The 24,251-nt window shown below is 48.6% G+C and overlaps 1 protein-coding gene across 1 annotated transcript in view; it reads right to left on the bottom strand.

The window, feature by feature from the left end:
- The window catches only part of LOC144179647 (ATP-binding cassette sub-family G member 1-like), an 82,556-nt gene extending 62,272 nt beyond the window's left edge, over positions 1-20,284 (bottom strand). The window contains exon 1 of the mRNA XM_077708084.1: positions 19,580-20,284. Coding sequence (XP_077564210.1) covers positions 19,580-19,733 — 154 coding nt within the window. The 5' untranslated portion in view covers positions 19,734-20,284. The remainder of the gene's footprint in view (positions 1-19,579) is intronic.
- Positions 20,285-24,251: the final 3,967 nt, after the last annotated feature.

Below are 24,251 nucleotides of genomic sequence, written 5' to 3'. Positions count from 1 at the left end.
TTTGATCGCAGCGTCTTTTTGACCATTTCCCATTCGATTTCGCACGAAAAAAGCTTTGTGTTCAACCATCATAATCACTAGACGGAGGGCTAGATGATTTTGCTGTTTAATTTTGAACTTCCATACCCCCTCTCCAAATCTAAACTTTTTCCAGCGTGTCGGAAATGTGCCTGTGGTGGAGGACTCGGGCTCATGCACCCATATTTGAGGCAACTAATCGCGCGTTTTTGGTGTCTTCACCAGGCATTACACGATTTTTTTAGGTACTCTGCAAAGAATACTTAAGCAATAAAAAACACCGGCTGATGTTAACACTGCCACATTTTTAACTATCGGTGCCAGCCTTTATTCTACGCAGAGGGTAAAACGGGAAGGGGAGGAGGGATGGTTTGTAGCTTGGGCTGTTGAGTTGGTGAATAACTTTGGCTCTTGATAAAATGGCCATCGCAAACGTGGGATTTCCACTTCGGCTTTCAGGCTCCCATGCTATCACAGTGTCGCTCACCAAAACCGAAGGTACAAAGCTCACGGTTACAGAAAGTGTAAACTACCGCAACATTGCTACGGCTACACGGTAATCCAATTCGTATGCAGGTGCCTTTCTATTTAAAGCACACGTATCGAGGTATCCCAGGCTAAAGCTGGCGTGGAAACCGTAGTCATTGAAACCAGTGAAGATAATTTAAAGTGGCAGAAATGAATTCTAATATTGCTAATAGTTTTATTCCTACTCAGATCGCGCGGAGCCAGGCGCAGAGCGCTGCAAAAAGCGCTCGTGTCAATGTAGCCCTTCCCCAACCTTACAAGCATCCAATAAGTTTGCGTAGCCGTGAGTGCCTTTAAGAAGAAAATAATACTAATAATAGTAGTTTTATTCGTACTCAGAACGGGTTGAGCCAAGCGCAGATCGCTGCAAAAAGCGCTCATGCCATTGCAGCCGATACCCAACTTTAGACGCGTCCGACAAGTTTACGTAGTCATTACTGCATCTAAGAACCCAACGCATCTGTTTAGACTTCGTTTCATCTCACATGTCTGCTAACAACGCCACCAAAACATACAATGCACCGATGCAAACACGACAAAAACAACGGGAGGCTGTGTAGTCCAATGCACCGGCTCATTCCACTGACGAGGGGAGAGCCGAGTGGTGGCGCCACCCATCCAGCTGCCCGGTCCCTATGCGGAGTCAACGTTACTAGAATAAACTAACGTTGTGCGGAGTGACTAGCAGACGACAGCGCGGAGGAAGCGAGGGGATTCTCGGCGAGCCTCGGAGGCACCCTGCGGGACCGGTTTTTATTATTATTTTTTTTTTTGCCTTGCTTTCGTTAACCCATTGCGCCCCCAAACGCTAAGGCGCTCTTCTCCCTGTTTTCCCGACAACAGCACCTGCAGTAATAGCGATATTCCAAGCAGTCCCCGCACCTGTCACTTCACCACGTGTCGACCACACCACGTTGAAAAAGCCGCCCTTCCACCCGCTTCGACATAAAACTACATGACCGCAATGACCACGCGCTGCCAGACTCAGTGCCGGCCTATGTCCGAAAAACAGGTTCCATTCCCTGCGGAGGCGATCCGCGGGCGATCCCCACCTAAGGGCAAAGCCTAAAACTGGTCCCGTGAGCGGGTCCCGCGGGCTAGAAAGAGAGGGTTTCTCCGTCGTGTGAATCCCGCTTAAAAGACTGCGTGAGCTTTCGCTGGCGCTGTTTCCCGCGTTAGCGACGAGTCACAGCCGGACAACTTTGCTGTAGCCGCTCACAGCGGTAGCGCAGCCACACCGCGTTGATACGACGTACGTATGTAACGACGTGGCATGGCATTTAGGGCGACATACGACCTGTTACGGGGGGAAGCTAATTTACGTCGCGTAGACGTCAGCCAGCGACAGCTGCGGTGCTCGACACAGTCCTCGACATAAATTCGCCTCAACCAGTGCAGCTGCGGGCTGGCGGGCCGCCGCATGGAGTGAGACTCCCGTACACTGATGCGTCTGACCGCAGCTTCAATCAATGCTTTCGTGAGCGGCAATTGAACCAATGGAGAGAAGGCATAGGAATGGGTCAGTGTCGCAGCTATATATACATTTATCGGCAAAGGATGAGCGGTGAAAGAATGTAACAACGACGTAGCAAATAAGCTTAGCGAGCCGCGGCGGCAGCTGCGTGACGGGAAATTTTTCATAGAACAGGGGTAAAGGGGTAACAGCCGTTTTCTGTGACCATACTCTTCCCATGCCCGTGTGTTGACAGACGACAGTAATTGACATTGTATTGACAGCGTATTTGACGATGTACTGACGGTGTATTGACTGTAGCCTTTACGACTTCAAGGTGAACGAAGTAGGTTTGAACGAGGTAGTAGTTCATCCAGCGGCCGTGGCTGAACGCTCGCACCTACGCTTGTCTCGGTTCCGCTCCTGCAAATAAACCCCGTCATCGAGATACCGGAGCGTCGACTACCCCAGTTACGGTACATTTTTCGCGCTGGGCACGTAACCACGTATGAGGTCAAAAAGGCCCGAGGAGGCCGAAGTACGCCCCCAACACCAATAAATAACCAGAATTTCCGCAGATAAACGGCGATTACAAGGCCGTATTCATAAACCTAGCCAGCACCACAGCGTACAGATCTGGAACCTTACCTGTGACAATAGGTCGGCGTACTCACTCGTGAGTACACTCATTTGTATACTCAAGCTCACGAGTGAATACGATGATGAGTGAGTACAGACCCAGACAAAAAAAAAAATGAGTACGATGATGAGTGAGCGAAAAATGTGAGTGCGGTGACGAGTGAGTACAGACGTAAGTACACGTGCTCGCGAGTAGTACTCATGAGTACCTTACTCGCGAGTAGTACTCACGAGTAGCAAACATGAGAACTGTACTCGCGAGTAGTACTCATGAGTAGTACTCACGAGTAGTACTCATGAGTACTGCACTCGCGATTACATGTGCTTGCGAGCAGTACTCACGAGTACTGTACTCATGAGTACAATACTCGCGAGTACAAACTTGCCAGTTTGATTACGTACTCAAATCGCGACGTGCGTGCATGAGCCTCACTGATTTTGCGCGTGAATGCGAGTGGTTTAGAGTGGTTTAGAGTGCTAGTTTAGCGCGTGAATGCGAGTGGTTCATTGCGAAAACAGATTAGTCGAAACATTTCTGTAGACGAGTAACTGTGAAGATTGAGTGCAGATTGAGTAAAAGTGAGTACAGATTGAGTACGTGTGCGAGTGGGAACAGATGAATTGAGTACGAGTGACTACAGATTGAGCACGAGTACTCGTGAGGACTAATGAGTTTAATTTCAGGTGAGTATGATTACAAATATGTGGTGAGTGAGTACGAGTGATTTTGAGTACAGACGAGCTTTTTGAGTCTGAGAGTGAGTGAGTACAGCGTGAAGGAAAAAAAAAAAAACATGGCCGCGTATCTGCTCCTCTCATTGCAAATGTCGCCGAAAGACGATAGTCGACTGGCGCCCTTGCCAAGTAAAGGCCTGCCTTCTCTTTTCCGCTCACCTATAATTCCTTTATTTTCCATCCTTGGAGATGGGGGAGGCAAGGAAAAAAAAAAAAGCTGCACAATCAGCTTGACTTGCTCCCCCCCCCCCCCCAACATGAAATACAATGTAACATGTTTAATTTTTCAGCAGTGTACCGCGTACAATAAACAGACCGACAAAAGAAAAGAGAAAACAAAAAGGAAAAAAAGTGAAACAAACAATCAGCCGTCTTTGCAATAACATAAAGCGCGCAACAATCCCTCTCTCAAAACCTCTCATGCTGTTCCTTTCCCGTGTCATTCCTCCACAGATAACACGCTAGAGGTTTGCACAAGTCAATTTAAATTTACCGCGTTCTACTGCTCCAATAGGGTGTCTCGATGCCAGCGCTGCCGTACGGCGGAGACGCGCGTGAATTCAGGCACCCTACTACAACATTTATAGAACCACGATGGCCTACTGCACGAGCGTTCGAAGCGGAATGTGAATCCCATCTAGTGGAACCTTCCGTTGCTATTGCCATTAGATTTCTTAAATGACGCCAGGAGGTGAAGCTGGCAACAGCAGGCGACAGTTTTTGCCATTGATGTAGTATTTCATTTGCTATCGCAAAAACCAAGCATCCATAATTTTTAAATAAAGGAACACTGCAACTATCACTTATGTATTAATTTTCTGCCTTATATTTGCGTAATGTCTTGTTCTTGTTCAACAATGTTGACAAGTACGAACACTGACACCGTACTTAGACTTTTAGATTTGGCTGTGGGTATATAAAACTATTGCGCATATACTGATCCATTTGGCCGGGTGGCTGAATCGAGTCACAGACAGATAGGCAGACAGACAGACCAAAATTTCTGCGTGTAAGTAGCCCAAGAAAGACTACCGCCTTTTTAAAAAAATGTGCTCGAGGTTGAGTGAGTTCTTTCTGTTCTGCCGACCTATGCATGTGACGGGCCAAGCGACCGCAGCGCCGGTCTCTGCCGTGGTGGTCCTCGCGGCGAATACTGCACATCATGTTCACACCCGATACGTGCCAACATCCGCTATCGAATATTGTAGTCCGTACCTGCTCTTTAATGTCCCGTAAGAGAGCACGTCAAATGAAGAATGGAATGTAACAGCTAGCCCAAATTGTCGCCCCTGTCCAAATAACAAAAAAAAAATCAATAACGTGCGGGGACTCGCTTTCTTTTGTTGGCCTCCATTAACGTCCCTAAATTTGGCTATAGTCTCCATCGACGTGGAGACGCTACGGAAGAGTATTACGATTACTTACCTGAGCGCCCTTTCAGGGCTAGTGTGGACAACAGAGCTGCTTTCGAAGTGTTGCCCGAATGCGTGAGATCTCCGTCGCACGCCTATTATCTCTCTATGTATCGCGCTCTCCCGTTGCTTTTGCGTCAGGAGGAACGTGGCAAGTCAGGGGCATGTTTTTCTTGCCGTCGCTGTAAATAAGCAACTCTATTTGCACTTTACTCCGCCCCATACACTCGACTTTTTCGCGCTTTCGTGTTATCTGTGGCTTGGCGGCGGGTCGGGCGAGCAATAGCCGTGAGCAACAGCCAATTTCACATTGTTCTCCTTTTTGTCTGCTTCCCGTATCTACGCGGGCAAGTGCGTGCGGTGGGATGATGCTAGGTCGACGTCTGCGGTCGCGGTCATTCCTCCCACTTTTGGACGTTCAATGTTGCGTTCAGTCTGGTGAAGTAATCATTCCGTGGGCTATGGCGCGCAGTGTCATTGCGAGGAAGTTTTTAGAGAAAGTGGGTCCAAAGGAGTTATAAAACGTATGTGGTGATGTGAAGTATGGTTCCGTAAAACGGCCGTGAAATACAGACTGAATACTTAATTTTTCGGACCTGCAGAGGGGAACGAAAAATAGTCCGAATAGAAGAGCAGGCCGAAAAATCCGCGAGTCACCAAAACGAACTTTATTTTATTTATATGGGACTGAATAAGTCACGCATGGTTCCTTGACTTAAATTCCTCCCTCCCTACCACTAGCAAAGGCAGATTCTTAGTGCCAAGCGCATTTGCTCCGACCATGACCGTCACCGTCCAACCAGCGAACGTAACCTGGCGCACAAGAAAAAAAAAAGTGCTGTTAAAAAAAAAACGGGTCCTGTATGACCAGTGTTCGGCTTTCGAGATTGCTTCCACCACAGACCACGCCTCCAAGATCAAAGTTTGTCACACCGGCGGGAATCAAGCCAATCCCCATCCAACCCGAAGCTATCAGCAGGTGGCTTCGATTCAAAATGGCGTCGTCCTTGAGTCGCGCCGTCGCTTTGTCGCGTAAAATTTTGACCGGTAAATAGAACTTTTGGCTATATTTTATTCGAAATATTCGTTTTATATATTACTCCTATGGAATAACTGGCGGTTCCTTGGATAAGTCCGGAATATCCAGCAAGTCCGAATAAAACGGTCGGCAACTTTCGGCAATTTTCTCAGACGTTATGCGGAATGGTACAGCCGGTATCTAGGACTGGCCTTCCGTAAGTCTGTATCTTCTTCAAAGCTTCCGGATGATTGGAAAAAAGCAAAGGTCGCACCGATACCTAAAACAGGCAATAGCGAAGACCCATCTGATTTCAGACCCACTCACTCGCTAGCACATCATGTAAATTACTTGAACACACCATTCTGAAGCACATAACACTATTCCTAGAGACAAAAGGCACCTTATCACTTTACCAACACGGATTAAGAAAAGGGCTATCCACAGCAACGCAACTAACTGAAGTTATACATGACCTCGCTTTTTCTATTAATAACCGCTCGCAGACAGACTTGACACTGCTAGATTTTTCAAAAGCATTTGATTCAGTATGCCATAAAAAATTAAACGCAAAAATCAAAAGTATACTCGGTACCGGAAACCTAACAAACTGGATAGAAGACTTTTTATACGGCCACTCGCAATTTGTAATCTTTGAAAATGTACATTCAGATATAGCATGCCCGTAGCATCCGGAGTCCCCCAGGGCTCAGTTCTTGGCCCTCTGCTCTTTCATATATTTATAAATGACATAACGACAAACATTTCTTGTAAAATCAAACTTTTTGGTGACGACTGCATTATGTACCAAGAAATCAACAGTTCCAAAGACCAGGCCGCTCTACAGGAATCTCTAAACTAACTTGATAACTGGTGTACAAGTGGCAAATGAAGATTAACCTCCGAAAAACAGTGTGTATGACCGTAACGAGAAATAAAGAACCCATGAATTACCCTTACAGCATTAACGGCACGCAACTGGTGAAAGTACATCAACACAAATATTTAGGCGTAATTTTAACATCCAACTTTAAATGGGACCTACACATCAATCACATTACATCCACTGCGTTGCGCAATTTTTTTATATTAGAAGATGTCTAAGGCTCGCACCAAAATCAACTAGTAAGCTTTTTAGCCTACACCTTTTACCGTATTTACCAGATTCTAACGCGCCTCCGATTCTAACGCGCACCCGATTTTCCTGGCAAAAAAAAAAAAAAAAAAAACGAAAAACTTGCACCTCGATTGTAACGCGCCCGGGACTTTGTGACCCAGACAAACGAATGCGAGAGAAACGGGCGATTTATTTCCCGAAGTAATCTCACTCATCTCACTCCTCGTCGCTCTCCGCTGACCACAACATCGCGGCCTCGGTGCCTTCAAGCGTGTTCCCGATGCCACACTTCTAAGGAACGTTCAACCATGGACTATGGGATCGTGGCCCACGCCTCGCACGCCCATCCCGAGAGCTTCTCCAGAGGTGCACGCTTCAGCCGACCGCTCGTTTTGAACGCGTGGGAGCCGCTGCTGCCATTGCTGTTATCAAGCGCGCAAGTGAAACGATTTGACCATTTGTCTGAACACCGACAGAAAAGCCTAGGCTCCTAGGATTGCTGCGTCCGAAAAATCGTTGCTAAAAGCTTTGACGCCATCTTGAGATGGCGATTGCGATGGGTGGGACAAAATTTCCGCTGTTTCGGCAGTTTCGGTTTTGTATCCGATTCTAACGCGCATGCGATTTTTCGGCCTATTTTTTCGGAAAAAAAGTGCGCGTTAGAATCGGGTAAATACAGTATGTCAGACCAGTATTAGAATACGCCAGCACCGTTTGGTTCCCTTGTACGCTCACTAACATAAAAAGACTAGAAAAGGTACAGAGGCAAGCTGTAAGATTTATCTGCAATAAATTTAAACGTACTGACTCACCAACTAATATGCTATACGACTGTGGACTTCATACACTTCAAGTTAGAGCTAAACAAGCCCGTCTGCAATTTCTCTTTCAACTATTGCACAATCATTATAAAATCAACGCATACAAGTTCATCCACCCTTCAGAATCCCGGCAAACAAGGCAAAAACACGCGCACACTTTGACTGAATATCATTGCAATAATGACGCCTTCAAATATTCTTTCTTCCCGCTTGCTATCCGAGAATGGAATCGCTTGGACCCATCGGTTACTAACACGGATTCACTTACTGATTTTTTGTCCAGAATCGCTAACATTACCAATTAACCGGAAAGTAAAACATGCAACTCTAATTTTTATGAAGTGTGGACTCGGATGTTATGTATTCTGTACACTTCACGGCGAGCACCCCTAAACTTGCGTCTACACAACGTACAGCATCATGTTCAATTACTGCGAATTTTGACTGTACTAACTTATCTGTAATGTATTTTCTGGGAATACAATATGTATGACTTGCCTCACAATGTTCCTTATATTTTATTTTCTTGCTTTGTAGTAAATACTATATACCCGCATGCGCAAACTTCCCGCAGTGTTTTTACTTGATGAATCATGGTTTTGAGACTGTTTTTTTTACGGTTCCGCTCGGAGCAGTATTGTTCGTTATTGTTTGCGCAACGTATGGTTAGTCTGTATACCAATCTCTTTTCTTCACGCAAGTTGCTTTTTTTTTTTGGCTTATTTCAGTGCACTTTCCTTGTTGGTATCCTTTACAAACTAAGGAACCTGAAATTATTATGCTTGTATTATGCGTTGCTCAACCCTTCTACACGTTTCACTTCCTTTGTATCCTTTAAAAATATGTGTATTCTAAAAATATGACGCTTACACCACAGTTACTTAACCCTTGTTCTTGTTTTGACATTTTGTTCTTATTACTGCTGTACTACCTACCGACTAAGTACTTTTGTATGTATATGAATACACCCTTGTATGCCCGCCTGCCTTGGTCTCAAAAAGAGGCAGTATTTCAAATAAATAAATAAATAAACTTACTAAAAAGCTGCCGTGGAAGCTTGGGAAAGTTGGTAATGCGTGGCGGAGACTATAAAAACACCGCGAAAGCTGTTTTGTATTCCCTTGTCCCTGCCGTTTGCGTTGTTTCTATATTCTGCTCCCATCTTATAAGAGCTCACATCAGCATCAGCTTCAATTAAGGACGACTCTGTGATTGTTCCATATAGTTTCCCGTATTTCTGATTAATAGCCAGCGTACGGCAGGTTTGTAAAATAAACATTTCTAAGTTCTCAAATTTGAAATTTTCACTGCACTAATCGATAAGAGGAAGACATACGAACGCGGTCTCCCAATTCAACTTTTATTTCCAGATCACTCTTGTTGGGCTAAATAAGTTTTCAATGGACGCTCAGTTGAGCGACTGCACCTGTCTTTGTCCTTGCTTGTCTCGGTGATTTCGGGCAGGCAGAATTTCGAACATTATAAATACAGAAATGGAGAGGCACAGAGATGGAGGAGGAGAGGGAAATATAACTCTGCTCGGAATGCACCCACCGAAAGCGGCTGATAGGCTCTAATCAACATTATAGAAAGCTCTTCGTGTAAAACGTTTTATCGCCATGGTATTTTGATAATCGCGCAGAGTTTCGTTCCATTAATTACTGCAGGCAGTTAGCAACCGCAGGTTTAAAACAAGGGCCGTGACACCAACGCTTTTTTTAGATTCCTCAACAGGACTGGGGCCATTTGCAAGCTCGCGGAACCTTTGCTTCCTGCTTTCGTATACTCATAGCACGGAGGACAGCAAAATGAGTGGTGTTATTCAGTGTCCGTTCAGCAAGTGTTTGGCGTTCGCACCGTATATTTCATTCATGCTATTGTCCGTACATACGCGAGTGGCCGAGGTGCTAAAGGTGGCTCTGGGCCTCTGTGCTTTATCTTGAATTAGAAGGAGCATTCCACCGCGCGCGCGCGCATGCAGACAGACAGACAGACAGACAGACAGACAGACAGATAGACAGACAGACAGACAGACAGACAGACAGACACAGACAGACAGACAGACAGACAGACAGACAGACGGACGGACAGACAGACAGACGGAAGACGTACAGACGCAAGAAATGAGAAATCGCCTGTCATTCACCCCAGTGTTTAATATTTGAGGCACATTGATAGCGACAATGTGAAGTAAAAGAAGTCGTCGTTCAGCCGTATCCGGCGTCGGAAAATTGGTGTGAAGAAAAAGAAAAATCCCGGGCCACCTCGTGAAACCTAATGAGGGGCGAAGCATGCCGTGTATAAGTATTTTTGGCGCCTTGGCGTTTTTTCCAACGTAGATAAAACCGTTGGGGGTACAGGTACACAGCTGTGCTGTAAAAGTCTTGTGTCTTCGAAGCACGAAGCTCTCTAGGGCGAGGCGTAAACGAGTGTCCCGGTGTTTCAGTACCGTGACTACATGAGACGAACGACGATTACGACGACGACGGCAGGAGACGCTAACATCCCCAGCCCCTAAGGGGCTTTGCCCTTTAAAACTATCGGGTGAAATTTTTGGCTCCGCAACACTTAACATTGATTGCCATCCAAAAGTGATTCCCCGATGAGAGGTAGCGGTAACCGTGGCACGGTCAGTCGGTCACCCCTAAAAGACTGCGTGAGCTTTCGCTGGCGCTGTTTCCCGCGTTAGCGACGAGTCACAGCCGGACAACTTTGCTGTAGCCGCTCACAGCGGTAGCGCAGCCACACCGCGTTGATACGACGTACGTATGTAACGACGTGGCATGGCATTTAGGGCGACAGACGACCTGTTACGGGGGGAAGCTAATTTACGTCGCGTAGACGTCAGGCCCTGCAGCCAGCGACAGCTGCGGTGCTCGACGCATTCGAGACATAAATTCGCCTCGATACCAGTGCAGCTGCGGGCTGGCGGGCCTCCGGATAGACAGAGACTCCCGTACACTGATGCGTCTGACCGCAGCTTCAATAAATGCTTTCGGGAGCGGCGATTGACCCAATGGAGAGAAGGAATAGAAATGAGTCAGTGTCGCAGTTATATATTTATCGGCTAACGGATGAGCGGTGACAGAATGTAACAACGACGTTGCAAATAAGCTTAGCGAGCCGCGGCGGCAGCTGCGTGACGGGAAAGTTTTCATAGTCGTTTTGTGTGGCCACACTCCTCCAGTAGATGCCCCTGTGTTGAAAGACGACAGCAATTGTCGTTGTATTGACAGTGTATTTGACGATGTACAGACGGTGTATTGACAGCTGACTGTAGCGTTTACAACGTACCTCACGGTGAACGAAGCAGTTATGGCAAGCGAATTAAACTCGGAGTAACCACAGTCGGCTTGGCTGAAAATTTCAGTGTAATTGCGTTTGGAAAAGTTTTGAACAAAAAGAGTGACAGCAGTAGAAGCAGTGTAGTAATTTATCAAATGGGATGGCGCAAGGCCTACCTGGGAAAGAGAGGGCAGTCTGAGCATTCCCGATAAAGTAGGCTTCGCCGCAAAGTTACTCATGCCATAAAAAATGCTCGGAACCTTAGCTGCATTCAGCTTCGTTGTAAAATGGTCCCCTGTGTCGGTATAACTAGGGAGGGCAGCCATGCGTATTTCAATGGGTGCTCGAGCGCATCCTCGCGCAAAGCAACCTTCCTGTTGCGCAAGTGCAGACATTCCTCGGAACCCTTTTTTCATCAAGCATTCTCCCTGACCACGCACGCGTAACCCATTAAGCAGGCGACCGTCCAGGCGCCGCCACCCACACATTAATGTATCCTTACCGCGCAAGCAACGCAATATATATAGGGTGATGAATGCCGAGGAGGAAGTCTGTAAGACGCACGTACGGGCGGCAACTGGCCTTGCCTGTTACGAAACGGGCAGCTTTGCGAGTTTCCGCGATTGCGAATTCCTCTCTGCAGCCGCAAATCTGATCCTGGGAACATTATACCGCGAGCTGAACGACTGTCGCGTGTTCCTCCAAGGCCTTCGAGATAACGAGAAGGCTTCCGCCTGGAGTAACCCTTCGTTTCTTCTTTGCAGCAGATGAGCGAAATGTCAGTGCAAGAAGCGTATACGGAAATTGACAATCGATTACCGAATGACATGATAGAAGGGAAGCGTATATATGCTTCCCTTATGTAGGGGGCATTGTTTTATTCCGGTCTAACGACGACGCGCCGTTCTTGAAGAAATGAAGTTGATTGGACTGAATTTGTGCCCCGCGATAAGCAAAACGTCGGAAGAAATAAACTAGAATAAAAATGCAAACGTTGAGGCTGCACTGAGCAAAGTGATGTGCACACACGACAGTCGGCGAATGCATGAATGCCGCGGCGTTTTGCTCTGCGTGCGTTTATCGCGGAGCGCTCTGCTTTGCAGAAACATCCAATTACATTGAGGACAACATTACATTGCCGATGAAAGAGGAACAGTCCGGGCGAGAGGGCACTTTTTCCATATAAAACAAGATTGCCCGGCGTGAAACAAAGGACAGATGGAGCGAACTGGCGCTCCGCTTTAACCTCAAGACAATTAAGATAACCCAGCTAGGCCGAGCGCTGGCAACGAAACAAACACAACAACTTCCAAGGAATAATTCGTTACAATATACTATGTGGCCATACTGGTCATACTTCTGCATCATTGCTTTTTATGTTACATATACCCAAAGCGTATCTGGATGATTCGCGCATGTTTTTCGCCGTGGCAATGCTGGAGCCGTTTCTTTTTTCAACTTTTTAAAAACCATATCCAGGTTTCAGGTATGAGTGTACAGTTTCGAAAAAAGGCTCGAGCTTTCCTCTTAACGTGAATAAATCGAAATGGCAGCACTGTTGGAAATTACAATCCAATGTATGTATATAGCCATGCGAGGTTTTACTAAACAATGCGTTCGATCTCACTGTAAACATGACGTTAATTTTTCGTTTCTGAGCGCTTAACCGGAACCGTAAGAGCATTGTTACGGAAAAGTTAAGTGCCGCTAATTTCAACACTTCTCCTTTAAAACAAACTGCAAGAAGTTCAGGCGCCTGAAATAATCTAAAACCACGTAAAGCACAATTACGAAGGTACGTAATAAATGTACACTCAGTCATCAGGCGACACAGGTATTTATTCCTCGACTCGGACGTATTACGCGTTCTTAATGTGGAGGAGGTACAGTTTGATAAGGCAAATCGCCTAACAAGGCAAATCGCGTCCCCCCTCCCTATTTTTTTTTTCGGCGTTCGTGTCATGATCGTACGTAGTGCACTATTCTAAGATTGCTATGGGCTCATACAGGGATTTCGTAAAAACTTCTATACACAGAGCAACTCATACACACGATGACGTATTGTTTCTCTTTGTTGGGATTCAGGAAAGAAAAAAAACGCACTTTTTGTATTCGATGTCGCCGATTTTTTTTTTCTTTTTTAGTTGCGTTACGCACTTGTGATGGAAGCGAAAAAAAAAAAACTCGTGACTGTGAGACTGCCGCGCACGTTGGAGAATCCAAGGCTCTCAAAATCTTTGCGCAGCCCTTCTCATAGATGGCCTCACAGGTCCAATGTAACACAATGAAGTGAATTTTATTATGTGCGTGAATTTGGAACTGAAATTTAAAACCTCTCTGAGTTATATTTTGTGCACTCAATTACGTGCATTTCCAGCCTGTGTTGTACTATGTGCTTCATTTCGGAATGTGTCCGCATCACGGCCGCTGAAGCCGCTCGATGAAGGTGAAAAGTGGAAACGCCCGTTTGTAGTGATTTCGGCCCACGTTGAAAATTTTGTTCCATAGCCATCCACTGCGGCGCGCTTTATTCCTGAGGTGCAGCTACGGAGCGTTAAACTTAAAAAAAAAAAAACTGTGGTTGATTCCTTCGTCATAGGAATCGGTAAAACACGAAAGTGAAATGTGCAGCGAAATCTGCTGCTGAGCATGATTTGCGGGTCGGCGGCTGTCTTGCGGGTGTGCTTGGTGAGCGACGTCCTGTTGGCGGGTCGCTTCGGCAAAGGTGTACTGGCGTCATTTCCGTGGCGGATATGACGTCAGTGAAATCTTGGTGTATCCCGGCGTAAAACACTTTCGTGTTAAAATATAAAACCCGAAAACGAACAACCCTAAGTATGACGCACTTTTTAGACCTAAAGGTTGCTTCCCCGCAAGAAGACCCTGTGTGCAGGAGTGCGCCCTTTACAGGCCGCTTGCTTCGTTGTACTGGCGTCATTTTCGTGACGGATATGACGCATGTGAAATCTTCGGGAATCCCGGAATAAAACACTTTTGTGTTAGAAAAATGAAGGAAGCTCACACTAACGCGTAAGACGAAGGTAGTGAGGCTGCACGCAAGAATGACCATCACGGCGGTTTAAGTCCGCGATTGCAGCCGATTTACTTCGCTGCTGCAACGACCTTACTCCATCGTTGTTGCTATAAGTGTGAGTATGTGAGTATGTGAGTATAAGTATGAATTTGGAAGGGCTAATCATTGGACATAACTTTGCAGGGGTGCACGCTATGACGTGTCTTTGCCGCTCCGAGCAAGTGTTGCCACGATTACGGCGAACGGTGGAGTTCTTTTTTTTGGGGGGGGCAACCTTGGCGAATCTTCCCAACTGGGTATTGTTGAAAATCAGCCATCCCATCGCTGCCACCACTGTTGGGACTGGACCCTCTCACCGCAGTCACTACTGTTGCGACTCGCCATGCGAGCGCAGTCACCTGTGCTGCGCGTTGCCTTGCTCCGTCCGCTATCGACGCGGCGCAGAGCAGAGCGATGAAGTTCTCGGGAAGGCGACGCCGTCGCCGTCTCAGTGGCGCCGTCCCTTAAGCCTGTAGCGGCATGTCTGCCGCGGGCCGTTCGTCCGAGACATGATTCGGCCCAGAGAGAGAGAGAGAGAGAGAGAGAGAGAGAGAGAGAGAGAGAGAGAGAGAGAGAGAGAGAGAGAAAACGTTTATTTGAGCTTTCTAAAGTGGGAGTGGTTCCCTAGTCCGGGAATCCATCAAGTGAGCAGAGAGCCTTCGCTCTGGATGCCAGGAGCTGCTGGACGTCCAGACGGTCGCTGGTCACCAGGTTCTCCCACAGCTCAGGGGTGGGAAGAGGGGATCGGAGAGGTGGAAGTTTGGAATTGCACACACACTGTATTATAATATGAGCTAGAGTTCCGGGTTGTGAACAAAACTGGCATACAGCAGAGCGTTGAGAAGGGAAAAGGAGAGGCGACTCTGCGGCGAATTCAGGTTCGCGCATGTCTGCCGCGGGCGGTTCGGTCGAGACGCGAATCGGCCCCGCTGTCGGCGCGTTGCCCCGTACAGCAAATTTGGGCTGGGTGCTCTGGCACAACAGTATGTTTGGCTTGACAAACGGGCGCAGGTAGCGCTGGGCGGTCATCACACGCGAGCCGAGCGCTAGACGTTTTCTTGGTTTTGTTAACAGCCGGGCGGTCGCCGCGAGGCTCGCGCTCACGTACGTGCATGATGCTGCAGTCGTCTATAACTATTCTTATGTTTCTCTTGTCTTCCTTTTTAAGTCTTGTCTGTATCACTAATAGCTCTGATTTTGCGGTCAGCAGAAGAGACCGCAGGTGCTTGCATATTTCTGGACTGTGTCCGCCGCCCTTTGAAGGGTTTCCTCCATCCACCCTTCTGAGCCCGCTTGCGCTGTCCAGATCGTAATTTCGTCCGCATAGAAGGCATGATCTATTCCTTCTATTTTCCCTAGTAATGCTGGTAAAGGTAGAGGAGCCAGGTTGAAAAGCAGCGGTGACAGAACAGACCCTTGCGGAGTTCCTCTGTCCCCTAGTGCTATAGGCTGTGACTTCTCCTCCCCAATCTTGATTATAGCAGTCCTGTTTCTGAGGAAGTCTTTGACGTAACTGTAGATTCTTTCCCCGCAGTCCGTGTTTTTCAGACTGCGAAGAATGCTCTCGTGCGTCACATTGTCAAAGGCTCCCTTGAGGTCCAGGGCTAGTATTGCCCTCGGGATCTGGTTCTTGGCCTTTTTGATGACTAATTCATCTAGTTGCAGGAGGACATCCTGGGTGCCCAGGTGTTCCCTGAAACCGTACATGGACGACGGTATCTGATCAGTGGCATCAAGGTGTCTCTGCAGCCTTCGTAGGATCATGCGCGACCACTTTTCCCACGCATGACGTCAGAGAGATTGGCCCCATGTTATCGACGTGTAGAGTCTTGCCTGGCTTCGGTATGAACCGTACAGGAGAATGGTAAAGCCCGAACCGCACTAAAGAAACAAAAAGCACATCCGAACAAATCATGAACATGATTAGAAGGATCACAAATAAGAGAAGAGGACTCAAACAAGAGGAATCCCTCAGGCTTGTCCAAGCCTTCGTGATTTCTAGAATCATCTACTCGGCTCCCTGCCTACAATTTTTGAAAAACGAAAGGGACCAACTGGACACTGTTATTAGAAAAGCTACGAAGCTCGCGCTGGGCATTCTCATACACTAATCCACGGAGAAGCTACTGGGGATTGCCAAGCATAATACGGTCTCCGAACTGATCGAAGCGCACCTGTCAAACCAAAGGGTGCGACTGAGCCAAACAAAAGCGGGAAGAGCCGTCCTAGCTAAAATAGTATGGCAAGAAGCTTATCGTCAAAACAAAGGCCCTATACCGCCTGCATGGGCCGAGACAGTAGATAGCAAACCCTTACCTCAAAACATGAAGCCGGACAGAAACGAAGGAAGACGACAGGCCAGAGCCAAGAACCTAAACGAGTCTCTAATTAAAGAAACAGGAGTGACGTACACAGACGCCTCACTTCCCAAGCACTCAATGAGAGCAACGATTGCAGTAACACGAGCTCATCACGTGGGCCTCAGTCATCACACCAAGCCCAGAGGAAGCTGAAGAAATAGCAATTGCTGTTGCGTTGACCCAACCAAAAGCGACGAAAATAGTCACGGACTCCCAAAAAGCGTATAGGAACTTCAGAAAAGGATGGGTTACTTATAAGGCAGTGAGAATCCTCAAAAAAAAAAAAAGTACCACCAAGTCACAAAATAGAGCTAATATGGGTGCCAGCCCACTCTTCGGTGGAGGGCAATGAATTTGCCCACCAACAGGCCCGAGAATATAATCAGCCGGGCAGAGGGGCAGGAACCGCAACCCATAACAAGCTACAAGGACATAGTCAGTCACTATAAAGACGGGAGGAAGCGATATCCTAAACCACACCATTCTCTAAGCAGAACGCAGCAAGTCATATATAGACAAGTTCAAGCCGGGTCGTTCCCCCACCCTTATCTCCTAAACAAGTTCTGCCCAGATAGATACGAGAAAGAATTAACTGCAGACAACTGGGCACACTCCAACACATAATAGGAGAGTGCAATTTTCCCAAGTTCAGCCCACCTCCCCTTCCCCCCTCCCCTAACACAAACCCTGAGCGATGGGAGACCTTGTTGTCCAGCGCATGCCCTGGAAGAACAGATTGCGCTGATCACCAGAGGCCAGGAGTACCTGGAAACATATGGGGCCCGAGAAGAGGGCACCACCACATCAAGCGCCTAAACGGCTCTAGAATGCTCAGTAAAGTTTGTTCTCTCTCTCTCTCTCTCTCTCTCTCTCTCTCTCTCTCTCTCTCTCTCTCTCTCTCTCTCTCTCTCTCTCTCTCTCTCTCTCACGCACGTGCACGCACTCGGCAATTTGTTGGTATTTGTAACTGCGGACACGAAAAATTACGATTTGCTAAACAGCTTCGCTGCTAAAAATTTGATTGTCATGTGTATGTCCCTTCTTTTTGTCGGATGGGTATACGGCTGTGCTGCATTGATTCTATCCCACATTTCCAAAGTGCTTAATTGACGAATGGGATGCAGATGAACCGTTGTCCGTATCGCCTTATCGCCTCATTTAAACATTGTATTGCCAAAACAAAAACAGTAAAACCAAATCCAAACCAAGAGAATGCTTTACGCTACTTGGATCTTCTGAAGCAGCGTTAAGTATAGTACGCGTCCTTGGTTTTTATTGCGCTGAAATTTCGGGCGTTTCTTTTTTCTTTTTAGTTTCGTCACAAATGAGATTCTCGCAATTTCCAGTGAAAATATTTTAAATTCATCCTCACCCATTTCTTTCTCAAAGATATTGTCGCGAAGCGGAGGTCCGCTGATGTTTCCTGGTTGTTTTGAGTCGCGATGCCCACAGCCAGCGCTCTTGCTTCAAAGTGTTGTATGTGAAAGCGCTTCGGACGCGGCTAGGCCCTGGCCCTTTATTCTGAGAAACGACTCCGGCGCGTGTGTCTGCCCGTCGGCCGACCAGGAGACGCCGGCCATTGAGGGGGCGACCCATCGCCTCGGCTTGTGTTACCGCGCGCACTGGCGTCTCCGACCCCCCGTTGCGCGCCTACGCGGGCCGCTATGTTCTCCGACCCTCGGTCTCGTTCAAACGGCCGCCTGTCTTTTCTCCTTTTCGAGTTTGTATACCTTTACTTTATTCTCACCAGTAATTCTTTTGCCAGAAACGGGCGCCTTCGAGTTTGAACTTTGTGTCTTCTGTGTGTGATTTTTTTCCTTTTCACTTTGGCGGGGACATGTCTGATTGGTGTTTACAAGCGTCTTCCTGATTGGCTGCGGGTGTTAGACTTGTTCCCAGGCTTAGACTTGTTCCCAGGCGTCCGCACACGCCAGGATGCGCTTTTTCCCCCAATACGTCCCCCACTGGACCGCTTGAAGCAAATATAACGCGGAATCTCTGGCTATTGAGGGCGGAGGGCGGCCTGTACAAAGGCTCAGATCAGAAACTCTGCCGCTCGTCGTCGTGCCCTCCCGCCGGGAGACCGAGATCCAGTCAGCCATGTCCCGCTAAGTACCCTCGACCTATTGACCGTCTTTCTCATCTATGTAATAAGTGTAATTGTTTCAAGTTCGTATGTGCTAAATGTCACTAATGTCATCAGTAAAGTAAACAAGTTAACCTTAAAACTTCTTCGACGCCTCGACTTCTTCATTCCCATCAGCATGCTACCGTAGCGGCAGTATGTAACCAAAATACGCCGTTACAATATATTATAGCAACACTGTGCCGTATCTTTATACGAAAACATGTTGCCGATTATAAGCACACGTACAAACTATTCCCGCACTGGCAATAAGTTTGTAAATGTTGGGCGGTAGTATCATACACCAGGCGGCATTCTCGCGGCAAGGTTAATCAGAGAGCTGCTGAAAGTGTCGACAACAATCGTCGCCGCCGTTAATAAAAAAAAAAAAAACAATGCAGGGGAAAGCGCGAAAGTGACATGACGGCCGCTTCGGCACCGCTGTCACTTTTGCGCCCGTCTGTCAGTTTTACGCCACTGCCCGTTTAATCTTGGATTTTTTTCAAAAAACATAAGGGGTCTCAAAACGGCTCACATCTTTATTGCGTGAAATCCTTCAATGCAACACTTAAAACACAAACGTAACTCTTGAAGCTGTGGGCGGTAAACATTCTTTATTTACCATTATTACTGCCCGCTTCAATCTCGGCAATCGCCAAAAAAAGGTTCGTTCGAATAGCAATTGTGTTTTGAATTGTGTCTTAAAATGTACTGTTTTTCGACTGCAGCTATTCAAACTACTGAAAACTACCGTAACCGCGTTTGTTTGAAACCGCCGGGCCCGGAAACCTTACGCAAAGAGGATGACGTAAGCAGCAAACAAGCAGCGCCTGCTGCCAGCCACTGAGATGTCATAATCGGTAAAAGCGCTGAAAACTACTGTAATCCATGTCGTAAATAAAGAGACACCCGTTGAAAACATCTGTAAATTCGGCAAAAGCCATTCAGAAAATGGCCAAACACTTTGACGAGCTTCAGGGTTGCTGTTCACTTACCGACGTATGGACTGCCGGCGTCGATGGCCCTCGCCGAAAGCCTTCGCACTGACGACAGTGACAACGGCGATGACCTGCTGCTCCTTGCCGAGCCGGGGTCGACCGGGGGTCCGTTGAGGGGAGCACGGTCATCGTGATGCCGGGATCCTGGCATAGCTGGTGACAGGAGGTCGCCCGACAGCACCGAGCACGGTTCACATGCACGGGATCACAAACGCGCTATTTTGAATCCCGAGTCTAGGAGACGATCAAGAAAGCCGGAGGACACCACGTCTTGTATCATGTGCGTTATTTCCCTGGTGGCATTGGGCGTAAGGGCGACGGCCGATATAAGTCGGTCTTACTTCGTTACAACGTTATTCGATTATGAAAAATATCCGACGACAGCAACGTACCGCGGCCTAGTAACGCCAGTGCGAGGCGAGAGAGGGTTAATTCGTCGCGCTTACTTCCTCCTCGCCGACATCAGCAGCGAACGCTTTTGGTGACAAGCGCAAACGGTGACGAATGCGTGAAGCATATCTCCGCCGTGTACCCCTCAGCGATCAGCTGCAGCGCTGTGACGCCGAGCAACGTCAACTTGAAGGTCGGATCGTGGAGACTACTAGTGCTTTCCGAAATGCCGCCGCACGCTCGCCGGGCTCGGCGCAGACGCTGCGACTCTCTCTCTCTGGGCACGGCGCCTACAGTGCGGCGTGAATGTCTAATAAGAAGCGGAAGTGCGAGGGGACAATACAATTCCAAATAGAAAGTAAAGCTGTGGGGAGAATCCAGCAACTCTCCTCCTCCTCCTCCTCCTCCTCCTCCTCCTCTCCGTCACGGGACGCGCGGGTGCAAGTGCACTCGGCGACGTTCCCGGTGCAAGTGTACCCGCCTGCCCGCCAACAGCTGTCAGTTTCATTGCGTTTGTATTTCTGTTCCTCGGTGCCCCAGCCTTCCCCGCTCGCGCGCTGCGCTCGGAGAAAAGCGGGGCGGCAAAGCCGTGTCTGCCGACTCGCACGCCAAGGTCAACGGCACGCGCTTGCCCGCTGTACCGCCGTTGCGCATCGCTTAGCTCTCCCGCCTCTCAAGACAACAACAAAAAAAAAAAAAAAAACACACAGTAAGACAGAGAGATAGAAAGAGACAGACAGAGAGAGAGAGAGAGAGAGAGAGAGAGAGAGAGAGAGAGAGAGAGACGACGACGAAACAAACACACACACACGAACGCAAGCAACGAACAAAGCATGTGAGTCAGAAACACGCATGGAAACATGCAGGGAAATGGAAACAGGTTCCCCGCCATTGCTGGCGGATCTCCTTGCGCTCGCCTGATACCAACTGCCGGACTACGAACTGTCGCCTTTGTGTTCGCGAAATGGAAGAATGAGACGGCTGACAGTCCGCAATCTGCGAAGTTCAAGCTTTCGCAACGCGCCGCCTTGCTTTTTGTCGTCACTTCTCCCAGCCCATGTGAACGCAGAAGATACTTAATTACATAACAGTACATGTCAACGCGGATAGGTTTATGGGTTCTCGTATTACGTAACGAGAGGTGTTTGAACGCGCGCGGACTGGCTGCCGCCGTTTCTTGGCCACCGTTTGAATCGCAATGCAGGGAAGCACGGGAGAACGGCCGCATACACGCCGTTTAATGCACGCAGTAGTGGCCGAACTCTAGGCAACGCAGTTTCAGTTATCGAAATTAACTTGCCCGCGGCCCGGACGGCCCAGTTTTCGCTATGGCTTCACAATGGTTGTATGAGATCACACGGCATCACCTACGAAAGTACATAAAGGTTCACCGACAGACAACGGCATGGACGTTCACGTGAATGTATAGAAAAGTCGGATACCCCTGCCGCCGAACTTTTTTCACGCAGTTTCGGGGGGGGGGGGGGGTTGCTTTCGTGACCGTGGAATTTATTCGTATGGTTGTTTGATGTATTACCCTGCGACGTCGGCCGCATCTCTGGATTTCGGAAAGAAGGTCATCAACTTTTGCTGTGTCCACTGTAGTAGCGAATATCTGTAGTTCCTTTCGGTCGCTGTCGTTAAATAAACACCACTACTCGTTCGAGTGCAAAGGAAAACAACAGGATTTCTTTATACAGAAGTACAGAAGGTTACACCGTTCCGTCTTACATGCTTTTCACGAACCCACTGGCCCCCCCGCTCCCCGCCGCCGCGGTCCCTTCTTTCGAGGGAGAGAGGGCCACGTTCCCTGGTAAACAAGAACCATATGTGGCGCGCGCGCGGACCCCGCCGGTGGTCCCAGTTGACAGCCCCCGGCGGCGGCGGCGCGCGCTTTGCTTCGTCCATTCTCCCGCTTCTGCGGGGTTTCTTTCGTCTTCGCGTTCTGCGACTGAATCCGTCGCAACACACTCCCCACCGAATGGGCTCAAGCACATTCCATCTCTAGCGGGTAAATGAGCTGTATTGGGCGCGTTAACAGGACGCCGCGTGGCACTCTTACTGTGCACGAGCGCACTTTACCATCCCGTCCATCAAAAACCTTTTCCATCCTTCCAAGCTTCCATAGCAAGCGCGGTGCCGGTTCCTTAATGAGCACCAGCTGGCCCACTCTGGGAGGTGGCGACTCCTTCCTGTCGGTAGCATAGGCGGATTTTAGCTCTCGCATGTACTCGGCTCCCCATGCCACCCAGAATTGGTTCAACAGGCGTTTTCGGCGCCTCCAGAACACGCGGAGTGCCTCGGGCGTCGAAGCAGGCTGCTGCGCGACTTCCGTCGGCAGTGTAGTTAGCCGCCTCCCAGTGAGAAAGCTGGCCGGTGTGAGGGGGGTGCCCTCTCCCACGTCACTGTATACATACGTGAGGGGACGGGAATTTATCACCGCCTCCACTTCTGTCAAAATGGTGGCCACTTCGTGCCAGCCCAAAACTTTCCTCCCGATCACTTTCTTCAGTGCCCCTTTCACTGAACGCACCAGCCTTTCGTAAAAGCCTCCCCACCATGGTGCCCGCTCGACAATGAATTTCCACTCTATCCCTGCGCTAGAAAAGTGGTCGATCACGTCTGGATGTCGCAACACGTTCCACAGTTCGAGCAGTTCTTTGGTGGCGCGCTTGAATGTCAAGGCATTGTCCGAGTACACGACGCGACACAGCCCTCTCCGGGACACAAATCTGCGGAAAGCTAACAAAAAACTAGCAGTTGTCATGTCATGTACCAGTTCTAAATGCACAGCTCGCGTAACCGCACAGGTGAATAGCACTATATAGGCCTTACGCGTGACACCATTGTCTCTAACATAAAGTGGGCCCGCAAAGTCAGTGCCGATCACTTCGAACGGATCGATATGCTCTGGTTGTCCGATCATCCGGCAGAGGTCCCGTTGGCGCGCACCCCGGTGTAGCACTGAAACGCTGACACGTCACACACGCACGCACCACCTTCTTCACGAGTTCTCTGCCTCGCAGAATCCAGTATTTCTCACGAATCTGGACGACGGTGTCTCTCACTCCTGCGTGCAGAACCTGTCGGTGGGCGTCGATCGCCAGCAGCGTTGAATATCTGTGCTGTTTGGGCAAGACGACGGGGCTTCGCTCGTCGTAAGTCATGTTTGCCGAGTGAAAGCGGCTCTTGTGGCGTAATACCTCGGCACGCTGATTTCCTTCAGGTTCGCAAGCTCATCGCACCAAGCGATCCATTCCTTCAGTAGCTGCTCTGGCAGCACGTCATCCCATCGAAGGTTGCGTTTCCAGATCTCCTGAAAGAGGATTTTGGCCCTCACGACAAATGGTGACAGGAGTCCGAGAGGGTCGTATAATCTCGCTGTCGTCTGGAGAACGAAACGTTTTGTGTCTCCTCCGCGCTGTGCGAACTCGACCACTTGGTCCGGAGAAAACGTCAGGCAGTCCTGCTTGGGTTTCCAAGTCATTCCCAGCACTTTCAGCACGTTCGCTACTTGGCCCAAGTTTCTTTCAACGCCGCCGTTCTCTTCAAACATTCCTGTTAGAGCTGCACTATTTGAGCCCCACTTGTGGAGTCTCATGCCTGCCAGCATGAATATTTCGTTCGCTTCGGCATACAGTCGCTTCGCCTCTGCCTCGCTGGCCGCCCCAGTCAACAAATCGTCAACGTACACCGATTTCCTTAGCGTCCGTGCAGTGCCTGGGTAGGCGCTCTCCATAGCTTGGAAATGGTGCTGAATGGTAGCGGCCAGCAAGAACGGACTTGCAGTCGTTCCAAAAGTCACCCTCGTCATTCGCCAAGTCTCGATTTCCGGAATTGGTTCATTTGGTCGCGGAGGGTCTTTGTACCAGAGGAATCGGAGCGCGTCACGATCCTCTTCCTTCACTCCGATTTGCAAGAAGGCCTTTTCCACATCCGCGACCAAAGCTATGGGATGTGTCCGGAAGTTCAGGAGCAAGGCGACCAGATCCGGATTAAGGTTCGGGCCGCTTTCCAAGCTGTCGTTCAGAGATTTTGAGTTTGCACAGTGGGATGAAGCGTCAAATACAATCCTGAGCTTTGTGCTGCTGCTGTTTTCTCGTACTACAGCCTGGTGGGGCATGTAGTACAGCACCTTCGCTGCTCCTTCATCGCTACCTTCGTCATCAACCCTTTCTGCTATTCCACTGTTCTGATAGAACCGAATTGCCTGATCGTACTCTTCGAGGAGACCTTTGTTTTTTGACAGTTTCTTCCTCACGTTCTCCATTCTGTTTAA

Source organism: Haemaphysalis longicornis, unplaced genomic scaffold (genome assembly GCF_048455015.1).
Source record: "Haemaphysalis longicornis isolate Haplotype H1 unplaced genomic scaffold, Haemaphysalis longicornis Haplotype H1 scaffold_4, whole genome shotgun sequence".
In the NCBI taxonomy this organism is placed as follows: Eukaryota; Metazoa; Arthropoda; class Arachnida; order Ixodida; family Ixodidae; genus Haemaphysalis; species Haemaphysalis longicornis.
This window is presented reverse-complemented; position numbering and strand designations above follow the sequence as displayed.